This window comes from Gambusia affinis, linkage group LG14 (assembly GCF_019740435.1).
Source record: "Gambusia affinis linkage group LG14, SWU_Gaff_1.0, whole genome shotgun sequence".
In the NCBI taxonomy this organism is placed as follows: Eukaryota; Metazoa; Chordata; class Actinopteri; order Cyprinodontiformes; family Poeciliidae; genus Gambusia; species Gambusia affinis.
Window position 1 is genome coordinate 1,205,843 of NC_057881.1, and position 13,168 is coordinate 1,219,010.

Below are 13,168 nucleotides of genomic sequence, written 5' to 3' on the forward strand. Positions count from 1 at the left end.
CGGACCCGAACGCGCCGCCGACGGTCGGAACCTTCTGGAACGAAGGTGAGTTAAAACCCATAAAAATGAGCCTTTTGGGTCCAGTTTAGGACCGAATCTGGGAGGTTCTGTGTTACTGTAGAACTCCGGGGACAGTTTGGACTCAGACGGGTAAAGTTCTGATGGTACAATTGACTTTAGAAAGTTGACAACTTATTTAATACGTGAAATATTTCAGATAATTATTTTTTGCTCCATGTACAGTTCTAGTTATTGGACTTGTGAAATCAGTTTTTGTTTATGGTTGGAGTTTACATTGACTAATTGCTGTAAAAAAAAGTGATCAGATGAAAAATAGTTAATTTTAAACTTAATTAAAACTAACCTAATCCAATAAACATTTTGTTTTGTTCAATTCAAAAATACTCTGCTGATCCCTTCGGGATCTGGTATCAGTTCATATTTATAGTTATTATCTCCCAGTCTGAAGTATTAGCTGAAAGATCAGCTGTTACTGATCGCAGTAAACCTGCTTCAAAACGGAGCTGATGAAAATATTCGTGTGATATCAGATTCACATCTTACCAATATTATAGTCATCAATCAAACAAAAACTTGACAGAGAGCGGTTCTCCGGACTAAGGGTTTGGTTTAAGTAGATCACATTTCAGCAAACGGGTAGTTCAAGTGCTTCAGGTCACAAAAACACGAGAATAAAGAACATTCAGACAAAAACTTAATGAAAAGTCAGAGAGCCGCTTTCCACCAGTACAGAGCTCGATCAGAAATGGCAGCAGTGAGGTGGAGACCTTTAGGAACAACGTCAAGAGAAGGTGCAGACAGACTGCAGTGAGGAACTTCAGTATCTCCACATGCAGAGAGTTTTTCAGGATGCTAATACTTCAGGGTTTGTCCAGGTCTGGAGTCCGGAGCTGCAGCAGGATGTCTGCTCTTTCCTCCAAGCCCAGCCTGCGGCACAGCGTGTCAGAGTGGCTCAGCAACAACCAGCAGCTGGCCGCCACCGCGCAACACGAGCAACACGTTTCCCAGCAGGTCCGGCAGGAGGGCCGCACGCTGCGCAACGAGACCCACTGCAAGGTGGGGCGTCCAGGCGGAGTCCAGACAGCCCAGGACCGTCTGAGGAGATTTTAAACATTTAGCTGTATAGGTCGTTTCTTTTTCTATCTTTTATTTTGATGACAGTTTTATGGGGTCTAGTTTATAAAGATACAGACAAAACCCAGTCATACCGTATATTATTATTAATACATCAAACTCACATTTTGCTTCCTGGATGTTCAAGATGACAGACTATAAAATATGGGAGCTCATTTTTCAGTCAGATTTTCACCTCGTTATTCATTTATGTCAATTTCAGCTATATATTGTATTTACTTAGCATGTTAAATATTTATCTTCAAGCTAAATCTTTAGTTGTTAAATTAAATATATAACCTACTAAATATAAACTTGCTGATTATTTAAATAACTGAATATTTATTATCTAGGTAGGAAGCTAATATTTAATTTGGAGCTAAATATTTAAATCAGTAAAATATTTAGCTTGTTAAGTATTTTGTTTGAAACTAATGTAAATGAATAACACGGAGAAAATATGATTTTGAAAAAATTAACTTTTTCAAAATCATTTAATTTAATTAATTAAATTTTTTCTCTTATGACAGGTTGAATAAGTCCAATTATTACACATTTAATTGTGTAATAACAGAAATCAGAGCTTCGGGTTTCGATGTTTGACCCTGTGATGACCTGCTGGTGCCCAGAGCTTTCCTTCATTTGCTGGATTCTGCTTCGTGGTTTTGTTGAATCATGGAGCTTCTCTTGCAGTAAACCATCGAATCGCTTTTCCTCTGCATGTGCAGACGGTGTGGGATGAGGGCGACACGTCTCGCAGGCTCAGCGATCGGATCTGGGACGTTTCCCGGTGGAGGAACGTCCTGGAAATCTGCGCACAGAAAGTGGACGAGGAGATGGAGGCTCTGACTCTGGTGACGGGATCAGAAACGTTTCTCAGCTTTTGTTCCCACGTTTCTCATCATTCTGCGTTTCTGTGCCGTTCCAGTCCAAAGAGCGGAGCGAGCTGGCCCTGGCCGCCACCTCCGTCCCCCTGGAGGTCACCAACGAGTGCCTGACGCTGCGGGAGGGCCGGCGCGGCTACGAGCTGGTCAGCGACCCGGTGGAGGCGCAGCTGAAGCAGGAGGTGGAGCTGATCGAAGGCGTGCAGCAGCGTCTGCAGCGCAGCGTCCACCAGGCCTTCGAGCAGCTGGGGTGAGTCCTGCTGAGGGTCCGGCGCCACGCCGACCCGACTCCTCCCTCCGACTGACGCGCTGCGCTCTGCTGCACAGCATCCTGCAGGAGGTCCGACACCAGCTGACCTCTGACCTGCAGAACAAGATGGAAGCTCTGGACATCGACACGTCCTGCCTGTCCCTCACAACAAAGTCGCCGAGCGTCTCCCTGAAGACGAACCCGACCCGGATACCGTCAGGGTAAACCAGAAGGGTTCTTGGTCCCTGTTCTCCATTTCACCAGGCGGTTGTAGAAAAGCTCGGCGTTGTCCTTGACGACCGTCTGAAGCTCAAGCTCTGCTGCTGTTTGAAGGATTTTGAGACAGTTGTTCAGGATTTTAATGCAACTTGGTTGGATTAATGAAACTCTTTATATAAAAGGTTTAGAAGCGACAAACTTGGTGCTTTAAAAATGTCTTCCAGTTCCAGAGTTACATTTTCTTTAAAGTTTATTGATCTTTAAAATGTGTACTTGCATTATTAGGCCATTATTACTATATCACCTGAAAATGGTCTCAAAACAACAACATCATTGTTTATTGTAATAACTTCTGGGACAGTTTATGGTGACATACAGCAGCTTGACCTCCGACTGGCATCCTGGTGAATTCATTTAAAGTTTTATTGCCAGTTCTGAGAACTTTAATTGGCTTCGCTCCACTTCTTATTTGAAAGTTACGTTACCATCTTTAAGGTCCAGTGATGAAAACGTCCGTCGGTTCAGATTCACTCCTTTTCTCCCAATAATCTGCTTTCTGACATTATTCTGCTCCAGGACTAAATGATCTTAAAGTGCTTTTAACACCCATTTTTATTTTACAGCATTTAAATCTCAGATTTATTGTGATTGTTGTAAGTTCTTTTATCAGAAATAGTGTCATTATAGAAGTCTGTACAACACTCTGCTGCAGCTTATGCATTTTACATTTAACACAGAACTCCCCCTGGTTCAACATTTCTAAAGCTGACCTGATGAAATGTCCTCGTCGTTGCAGTTCCTCCTCCCCCCAGGAGTGGGCGCAGTTCAGCCAGTATAACGTGGCGCGAGCCCACGAGGCCGTCCTCGTTTCCCAGCAAATGAGGGAGAACATGAGCCTGAGCAGAGCGCAGGTGGGTGAGATGAACCCTGCAGTCGGCTGCAGCTGGTGCATTTTGATGTTCAGCTGCTTACTCCTGACACACAGCAGGGGGCGCTCTGGACAGGATGGAGAGCAGTGGATCAGATTTACAAAGTGTTTCCCTGATGGTTTAAAAAGTTCTTTTAGGATCAAAACCAACTGAAAAATTCAAGATGGCCATCGATGAATTAATCGATCACTGATTATGACTTAGTTTTATTTTATTGTCATTGCACAAAGACAACAGTGAAAAGGAGAACGGGTTGTGCTCTGATCATTTACGGTTCTGTTTGCTTTTTGTAGGTCCAGAATGAGTTGGAGGCTCAGCGCCGAGCCACAGAGTTCGCTCTCCGGAAGCGGAAGCACCACGAGGAGCAGGCCAGAGATGAGCTGCAGTGGCAAATCAAAACTGTACGAAAGCAAACAGGAAAGGAACATTTCTGAGCATCCAGATGTTCCTGATGTTCTCCTGTTTTCCTGCTCAGACTGAGGATGAAATGGCAGCCATGGAGGGCGACATCCGTGGGCTGGACGCTGACCTGCAGGCCAAGACGGCCTCCCTGAAGCTGGCTCACACGCGGCTGGAGGCCAGGACCCGCAGGTCCGGCACGGATCTGTGCCGCGACGAGGTCCGTGAAGCCCGGCTCGCCGGCCGCTCTCAGGGAAACCTCTGAAGCTTCTCCTGCTCTGTTTCCAGGTGCAGCACGGCCTCGTTGCTGAGGTCCAGCAGCTGGAGGCCACCATCCAGGCCCTGAAGCAGAAGCTGTCAGACGCTCAGTGAGTCCAGTAGATGAGTGTTGCAGCAAAAATTCTCTAAGTTTACCAATAATTATCACAGGAGCTGCTTTTGGACCTCGGTACCTGAGTTAGCGTAGTCTTTCCTCTCAGACTCTCTCTGCAGAAGATGACGCTCCACCACGGCCGCATGTGCCAGGATCTCTCCAGAAAGCAGGAAGCCCTGTCTCTGGAAGAGCGCAGCATGCAGTGCAGGACCCGCATCACGTCTCAGTCCAGCTCCGACCGGACCGCGGTGCCGCTGGTTCCGCTCGTGAACTCCAGTGGGAGGAGCAACCTTCAGCTGCTGGCCCAGTGAGCAGACACCTCGGCTCCAGTCCAGGTCTGCGCCGGTCAGCACGGCGGTGTAGCTTTCATTCAGTTTTTATTTTTCCATTTTTTTTTTGGATAATGGTTCCGTCTGGTTTTGGATGCTGTGCACCTGGATTGATTTTTGATAATACTTTGCTAATTTGTTCTGATGTGTAACCATAGCAACAAGGTGGTTTACAACTGGGAGCTGCTGATTAACATTGCAAAAGCTGAAATAATACCACAACTGAAGACAAAACCCCAGAGGATTTGAAAAGGAAGCAGCGCAGGAGAGAGGAGGAGGAAGTTTAAACCATCTCTAACGTCCATCGCAATGGGCAACCTGAGACTGTTGGCTGACAGGATGATGAATTCAAGCCCTGACAAGGACTCAGAGTACAGGAAGTGCAGCGCAGTGTGTTTTACTGAGGCATGGCTGCAGGGTTGCATCCCAGACTCAAACATCCCTCTGGCAGCCTTCCTCAGAGATTTACAGAGGGAAAACAGAAGGAGGTGGATCAACAGCAGATGGTGTCCAGGACATGTTTCTGTGAAGTGTCATCTCACTGTCCAGACACTGACCTCTTGGCAGTACGACTCCGTTCACATCATTTTCCAACAGAGATTTGTTTTACACTAATATCAAGGGTCCATACATCTCATAATGAAGATCTTTTCTGGGAAAATCAGATCACAACCTTGTTTTTCTGGGCTCAGATTATAAGAAACTTGTGCAGAGACTAAAGAAAATGAGTGCAACCAAGTGGCTATAGGAAAGTGAAGAAGCCCTAAAAGGACGAGGCAACTGACTGGATTGCTCTTTGCCAGCCACATGGAAACGACATCAATGTCACGACTGAGTGTGTGACTGACGTTATAAACCTCTGAGTGGACAACACCGTCCCCACCAGAACAGACAAACTCTGGATCACCAATTAACTAAAGGAACAAAACAATCGTCTCATCTTGTATCTAATGGAAACAAAAGACTGGATTGTAGATTTCTGGAGAAACGGGGTTAGATCGGCATGTGGAACCTCTGGAGATGATGGTTCAAAGAAGGATTTTTCATTGAATCTACTAAAAAATGTTCCCTAGAAATTGTGTGAAAATATCCTGAAAGATCCAGAAATCCACCCTGGACATTTTGGCAGGTCTCAGGTCGTTGGTGGACCTGGACCAGGCTTTCATATCATTTATTTCAGGTTTTGCTTACATACCATAACATATTTCAGAACATTTTGAAGAACATTGAAAGTCCTTTCAAAAGCCTGGAGAACCATTGATCAGGATGATATTGGCATTTGAAAGAAAAACCATCAACATGTGACAAACTGGAGGTTTTGGACATTTTTGATTATCCTATAAATCAGGGGTCTCAAACTCCTCCAGGCCCGCTGCCCCGAAACCTTTAGATGAGCCTCTGCTGCAACATCTGAACAGAATAATGAGGTCATTAAGGTTCTGGAGAACTGATCCACAGAGGAGAGATCCGTTTCATTCCAGTGTTTTGTTCCTGTGGCTCATCTAAAACCTGCAGGACAGCGACTGGAGGCCTGGAGTTTGAGACCCCTGCTATAAATATTCTCTAATAAGTGATTTAATTGCCTTATTTTTCTCAGATTTATTCCACCGGCATGTTTATTTAAAATTCACAGTTGAGCATGTTCACTCTGTCTTGTCAACCGTTGTGTTTAATGACTGTTTGGCTTTGTCATAGTGTTCAACTACCGCTGATGGAGGCATAAAGGCTGTGATAAGAACGTGAACTTTGACTCTGCTTCAGATAAATAATGTGGTAAACATGGTCATCACCTCAATAAATCCCATAAATCTCACCTGCGTCTGCATCAGGGGATGCATTGTTGTCCATCTGTAGTTTGAAGAAAGGGAACCATAACGAGAACCAACCTGCTGAACCCAACCAACATTAAAGCAGCAGCTATTAGTCTGGAGTCCAGTCAGGAGGCCGGCTCGGTTCTCTAGCCAACACCTCCTGTTTGGATCGCTTTCAGGGAAAAACATTTCCTGGTATCTCAGGTTCCCTCTAATAAAAGGCCTCAGAGATTTTCTGCTCCATTTTCTTTACCAAAAGCGTCCAACGTGACCGTCACAGGAACTTTCTCTCCGTCATAAAACTGTTAGAGCAACTTTGTGCCACAAACACGTCTCCCTGTCCAAGGGCCCAGCCTCCTGTCACCGACCATCACCGAGGTCACGTTTACTGCTTTACTGCCCGGCCCTCCAGGCCACTCTGACAGCATGCGCTTCCTAACCGCTCAGATTATTCTGAATCATTTCACTTAAGGGCCCAGATGCTACCTGTCTGTTGGCCTTTGCTGAGAGGGTGATTAAGGCCGGCTGGTGTGGGGTAAATGCGCCATACTTCTGCCTGAGTGGCTACGTCTCCTTATCTGTCATCATGTCGTGTGCACCTCGCCCCCAACGCGCCCACTTTGTGGCCACCGCCTCCTTTGTTGCTGTTGTCACCCGACGGTGGAGTTTTTACTTCTGCGTCAGAAATGAGTGTGCACCATGGAGGAAGAGCTCGGCCCGCCCTCCATCGCTGACCAGCAGAACGTGAGCGCAGACGACACCAGGATGGATGTCCAGGTGGTCTGCTTGGCTTAGACGCTCCTGTTTGATCGGCCATGGTAAACCAAGAGAAGTCTTGGTTCTTCAGCAGACTCGTCTAAAGAGATGGATCTTACAGTCTTAGACTGCGTTGCTCTTTCAGTTTACAGCTTCACCTTCCTCCTGGGACTTCCTGCCAACCTGCTCGTCTTCTTCGTCTACATCCGTAAGGCTCGAAAACACGGTGCCACGCCCAACGTGGTCTACGCCCTCAACCTGTGTCTGGCCAACCTGGCACTTGTAGCCTGGATGCCTGTAAAGGTTCTAGAGACGGTACTAAAGGACTGGATGCTGCCACCACCCTTGTGCCCGGTTTACAGCTTCTTCCTCTACTCCTCTCTGTATGTCAGTTGCCTCTTCATCACCGCTGTCACGATTGGGCGATACCTCAGCATTGCTTACCCCATCATCTACAAGAGATACCGCCGTGCCAGACTGTCCTGCTACATCTGCGTCGCCTTGTGGGCAGTAGTGATGGTGCATCTTGGGCTTAGCCTGATGGCTGAAGGTGGGGCTTACTTCATTGGTGTCCAGGATGAAATCTCTGCCTGTTACGAACATTTCAACGCAACGCAGCTGAAGATCCTGCTTCCTCTTCGCTTGGAGATGGCCATCGTCTTGTTCATTTTGCCTCTGATTGTCACTTCCTTTTGCACGCTGCGCTGCGTCACTCTGGTGTGGCGCTCAAATTTGCCTCCTTTGGGTAAGAGGAGAGTCCTGGCAGTGGCCCTGTCCACATTGGCTGTATTTGTGATCTGCTATGCCCCCTACAACTCCTCGCACATCGTAGGATTTGTTCAGCAGGAAAGCATTAAATGGAGGACAACAGCAATGCTGACGAGTTCCTGCAACGTCTTCCTGGAGCCAGTGGTGATGCTGATGCTTTCACCTGTTGGGTCGAGGGGCATCCTGAGAAGAATCTGTGGCCAGCAGAGTCACCTCAGGTGGAGCGATGGGTGTCGACATCGAGCCAAACCCACCAGCGGGTTTGCAAATACCAAGGTTCCACCTATAACATCTGCCAACATGCGGGCGGAGGCCGAGGTGACGAGAGAAAGTCAAGGATTGGACGGCGAACCAAACAAATCCACCATCTTTCATCTCCAGGTCTGAGCCAGCACAGATTTGGGAACTTTATTGTTCCCAGTCATGTTTCTTGTAGCTTCCATCCAAATGTTTCTGTGGATGAAAGAAACTGGTGAACATGACAGAGTGAGGACTCATGATTTCACCAGTTTTCCTCAAGTCAAAGTTTTTACCATGACTCTTTTATTCCCTGAGAGCAACAAACTGTTATTCCTCAGAAACGAATCTTTAGGATGGATTTAAAGTTGAATTTCTACAAACATTAAGCCTTTTTTTAAAGCAGTGATTTGATCATTGATCATTTGATTATCAGGCAAACTGATCTGTTTGTCGTCCAACGAGCAGTTACTGAAATGTTCATTTCTCTTTTATAACTGAGCTACATAAAACACCCTTAAGTCAAATTTCAAAGGTTTAACTACAATTTAATGTCTAAAACCAATTAGTTCCATTAATATGTAAATAAATGTTTCTCAATCATGAGACATAAAGTTTTTCTCAGAAACCTTGTTTGTTTTTGAACTATTGTTGGATTCCAAGAGTAAACAGGAAGGATTTTTAAAACTATTTTTATTGAACTGGATGTTTTCTGTTAAACCCCTTAATGGTTGAATTTTACAACTGATGCATTAAAAATTAACTGAATTAAATAAAATTAAGTCTTTTGTGTGTTGTCTTCATTTTGATCCCAATAAAATCTGATGCTGGATTTGTGTTTTTTCATTTTTATCTTATTTGATCTACATTAAGATTGTTGTACTTTAGCTCATTTTTATTTTACCTCAGTTGAGTTTTGGATTACTGCATCTTACTTTAACTTGGATAATCATAGTTTATCGGAAATTGAGCTTATTTCACTTTATTTAATTTTGTGTGTAATCGCTTTGCGTTGTTTTGTCAAAGTTGACTTTGTTTAATTTTACTTTAATTTTCTATACTTTCTTTCTGATTGTCTTAAATTATCCTACAGTTTGTTTGTCTTATTATGTAGAGCTTTAGTCTCACTAACTTTGATCCAAAGATCCTAAATTATTTGTCTGATTAGCTTTTAGTTACTTTAACATCCCATTTGTTTGTTTTTTAAACTTAGTTTTTATTTAATTTGCTGTATTGTGCCATAATTTAGCTTATTTTGTTGATTACCATAATTTCACTTTCTTACTTTTTCTAGGTATAATCGATTAGATTTTATCTCTGATTATTTATCCTGTACTGTAGTTTAGCTCATTTACTTTAGTTTTATAAAGAAAATGAGCTAAACTTTGTAATTTAACCTTTTCTTTTAGCTTAGTTTATGTAATCTTAGTTTATCTTTGTTTCTGAGCTTGATAAATATCTAGCTAGCTCAAAGCTAAATATTTAGCATGCTAACTGAATATTTAATTTGGAGTTAAAAATGTAGTTTGTTGGCATTTTGCTTGCAAACTAAATATGTAGTTTGGAGCTAAATGCTTAGTTACCCTCATTTAGTTCATCTAACTTTCCCACAATTTGCCAAATCTTATTTTAATTTTGATCAATTAAACTTATCCTTCTTTTTTAGTTTGGCTCAGTTTAATTAGTTTTTTTATATTTAGGCCAGATTTGCTCGGTTTCCACCAAAGATTTCAAAATATTTTGAAGCAATAAAAGTACAAAATAAAAAAAATAATAATATATCAGCAAATCCATTTTATATTGCAGTTCAGTTGGTTATAGATCGGTGGTGGGCAACCCTGGTCCTCGAGGGCCGGTGTCCTGCAACTCTTAGAGTCTCCCTGGTCCAACACACCTGAATCCAATAACTGAATCACCTCCCAAGTGCTGCCAGGTTCTCCAGAGTCCTGCTGATGACCTCATTATGTGACTCAGGTGTGTTGAAGTAGAGAAACATCTAAAAGTTGCAGGAGACCGAACCTCCAGGCCTGGAGGGCCCACCCCTGTTATAGACAGTTAGGCCAAACTGGACCCACATGTCAAACAGGGATTTCCAGCCCATATTGACTGCAGCTGCAGGTTAACCTGACAAGTTTGCCCCCTAGTGGTCACCAAAGTTCCCCCCTCTCCATCTCCCAGTCATTTTCACACGACTGCATCCTATGATGAACTGCGTCGCGCCTGACCTCCCCTCGGTTGCTGGGAGACTATGTTTAGAGAACAAATTGCATCCTGAAGTTTATTAAATTTCCGCAGTTGAAGCATATTAAGCAGCGTCTTGAGTTTCGATGAAACAGTCGAGCTCCTGAAGCTGGAGACGTCGGACGCAGGGATGGAGCGTTTGGATCTTCAACCCTGATCCAGGTAAAAACATCCTGAGTTTCTCTTCTTGTTTTATGACTGAGCTGCAACACTTTTCTGTTTTAAGGAGCGACGCTGAAAAAGACGAGGAGTTGAAGCATCTAGAGAAATCTCTCCTCTATGTTTGGTTCTGTTTTTCTGACCTTTTTAGTGAAAACTAGAAGTCCAGCACAGATTTGAGTCTGTTAGGAAGAGAGCAATGGAGGGTTTTATTTTGATCAAAGTTTTACCTTTTCTAAATGAAACATTAATACTGAAAGCGGGAGAACCAGGACACTTCCTGAACAGTTTAGTTTTTATGTCAACTGAACATTTTGTGCAACCTGTCACAATAACTCATTTTAAAAGCTGTACTAAACAATATTGTCATGCTGAGATCCTTTTTCAACTAATACCATTATTTTAACTAATGATTCATTAAACAAAACATTGAAAAAACAAAACTAAGATTATGATGAAAATTTTAAGATACATTATTTATATATATATATATATATATTATTAATATTATTATTTATTTTTTCTCTGAGGCTCTCACAGCGCCCCCTGGAGAACCATAAGTTGAAAAACACTATCCCAACTGATCCTGTCTGTATATTTTATCATCTTTTTCAGCTTCCAGAGCCGATCGGCCGCCATGTTGTATCGTCTCTGAGCTGAATCCACCCGTGCGCCGCCATGTTTTACAACCACCTGTTGCTCTCCGTCTACATCCTCACCTTCCTGATGGGGGTTCCCGCCAACATCCTGTCCTTCATCACCCTCTGCAGGAAGATGTGTCGCAAGGCGGCGCCCATCGACGTCCTCCTCCTCAACCTCACCATCTCCGACCTGATCTTTCTGGCCTTCCTGCCCTTCAAAATGAAGGAGGCCTACGACGGCTTGAAGTGGCTACTGCCCTACTCGCTGTGCCCGCTCACCGGCTTCATTTTCTACGTCACCATCTACAACAGCACGCTGCTGCTCACCGCCGTCAGCGTGGAGCGCTACCTGGGCGTGGCCTTCCCGCTCAGGTACGCCGTGTGCCGCCGGCCGCGCTATGCCGTCTGGGCCTGCTTCACCTTCTGGCTGGTGACGTCATGCAACCTGAGCATCGTCTACGTCATGCCGTATTCCCAGTGGAACTACGGTGGCAACGCCAGCCCTCCCACCACCTGCTACCTGGACTTCTCAGAAGCCGACCTCAGCATCCTGCTGCGCGTGCGCCTAGAGCTCTTCCTCGTGCTCTTCTGCGTCCCCTTCATCATCAGCTGCTTCTGCTACGTCAACTTCATCCTCATCCTCTCCCGCCTGCCCAACATCAGCCGGCGGCGGCGGCTGCGGTGCATCGGCCTGGCCTTCGGGACGCTGGTGGTGTTCACCATCTGCTTCGGGCCGTACAACGCCTCCCACGTGGTGGGCTTCGTCCACGGCGACAGCCAGGAGTGGCGGCACCTGGCGCTGACATCCAGCACCCTCAACGCCTGTCTGGACCCGTTTATTTTCTACCTGTCGTCAGCGGCGGTCCGCGGCGCTATAAACCGCTGCTTCAGGAGGGTCACGGCCAAAATGCACATCCTGGGGTGTGGAGGGCCTCCGCAACGCAAACCGCAGAGTGGGGAACGGTTCCGGGCAGAAGCTCCACCCTGAAGAACCCGACATCATTTAATATTACGGACAGAGGCGGAAGATATTCTGCCACTTGTTATCAGACCATGAGATGATTCTGTTCTGTGGAACTGATCGGAAAACTCTGGTGGTTTAACGTTTTAATTTATCATTCCGATTAATTAATTACATTGATGTATGTAACACAATTAATCGCATTTTTATAATTACACACTTTCCGGGCTGGAACCTTTGTATTCACGCGTTTCTGGGGAACCCATAAATGTGACGTACAGCCGCTAAAAAAAAAAATCAACGGAAGCTGCTTCCCTCAGCCCACTGGGGTTTAATTTCTGTTTCCAAGACTACTTGATTGGACGCCGGGAAAGAAAATTGTTGTGTTCAAGTTATGCTAAAAGTAGTTAGCCTGTCAGCGAAGCCTGAAATAGCATCTCGTTGCTAAATATGTTGCTAATGCTAATTTCAGAGGCCATTGAAGGTCCATGAATGATCAGGGCTTCCTGAAACTCTGAAAAGTTGAGTGGATAGAACAGATTAAAAACTCTAAATATTTTTGTTGCGTTTATATGTCTACTTATTTAATTATTTAGCAAATGATGCTTATTTTTTCAATATATGGTTTTTGATTGTCATTACAAATCCTTAATTTAACTAGATTAAAAATTGTAATCGATTTCCACCACTAGTTCTGCTGAAACCCGGACATTTCCATCAAGCTGTTGTTTCTGGGTGATGTTGGCTTTTAAAGACTTCATCTCCTCATTATCTAAAAAGTCTTTATGCTCGATTAAAATACAAGTGTAGAGCCTGCAAGTACTTCCATGATTAGCTAACACCACAATATGCATATTGGGCATTGTGATGTATTGTGCAGCCTGATTTTATTTATGAAACATGCATCTGATTTGTTTTTAATTCTATCAGTTATAAACCTTGATTCAGAAAAGCTCCAGATGGAAATAAAGACAAAATGTATGAAGCTAAATTTGGGCCATAAAGTTTAATAATAAACATTTAATTGAATAAATGCAACATCTGGATATATTTGAGTCTTCAGTGTGACTGACTGAT

At 44.3% G+C, this 13,168-nt stretch overlaps 3 protein-coding genes across 6 annotated transcripts; all 3 read left to right on the plus strand.

Annotated features, from left to right (window-relative positions):
- tekt2 (tektin 2 (testicular)) lies at window positions 1-5,449 on the plus strand. Of its 4 annotated transcripts, none has more exons than XM_044139538.1 (10): window positions 1-45; window positions 897-1,077; window positions 1,863-1,988; window positions 2,063-2,268; window positions 2,346-2,489; window positions 3,284-3,398; window positions 3,710-3,817; window positions 3,892-4,035; window positions 4,104-4,183; window positions 4,295-5,449. In XM_044139538.1, the coding sequence occupies exons 2-10, from the start codon at window positions 922-924 to the stop codon at window positions 4,497-4,499; spliced, it is 1,284 nt and encodes a 427-aa protein (XP_043995473.1). In that variant the 5' UTR covers window positions 1-45; window positions 897-921; the 3' UTR covers window positions 4,500-5,449. The 4 variants fall into 4 exon arrangements, with proteins under 4 accessions (XP_043995473.1, XP_043995472.1, XP_043995475.1 ...); XM_044139537.1 differs by lacking the exon at window positions 1-45 and having other exon boundaries at window positions 52-1,077; window positions 4,295-4,523; window positions 4,676-5,449; XM_044139540.1 differs by lacking the exon at window positions 1-45 and adding an exon at window positions 52-812.
- A 146-nt stretch (window positions 5,450-5,595) lies between these two features.
- On the plus strand, window positions 5,596-9,061 carry si:dkey-211g8.9 (free fatty acid receptor 3). The gene has a single exon (XM_044139541.1). The coding sequence runs from the start codon at window positions 7,193-7,195 to the stop codon at window positions 8,237-8,239; it is 1,047 nt and encodes a 348-aa protein (XP_043995476.1). The 5' UTR covers window positions 5,596-7,192; the 3' UTR covers window positions 8,240-9,061.
- A 1,047-nt stretch (window positions 9,062-10,108) lies between these two features.
- On the plus strand, window positions 10,109-13,139 carry LOC122844261 (free fatty acid receptor 3-like). Its single transcript, XM_044139546.1, has 2 exons — window positions 10,109-10,492; window positions 11,105-13,139. The coding sequence occupies exon 2, from the start codon at window positions 11,168-11,170 to the stop codon at window positions 12,116-12,118; it is 951 nt and encodes a 316-aa protein (XP_043995481.1). The 5' UTR covers window positions 10,109-10,492; window positions 11,105-11,167; the 3' UTR covers window positions 12,119-13,139.
- Window positions 13,140-13,168: the final 29 nt, after the last annotated feature.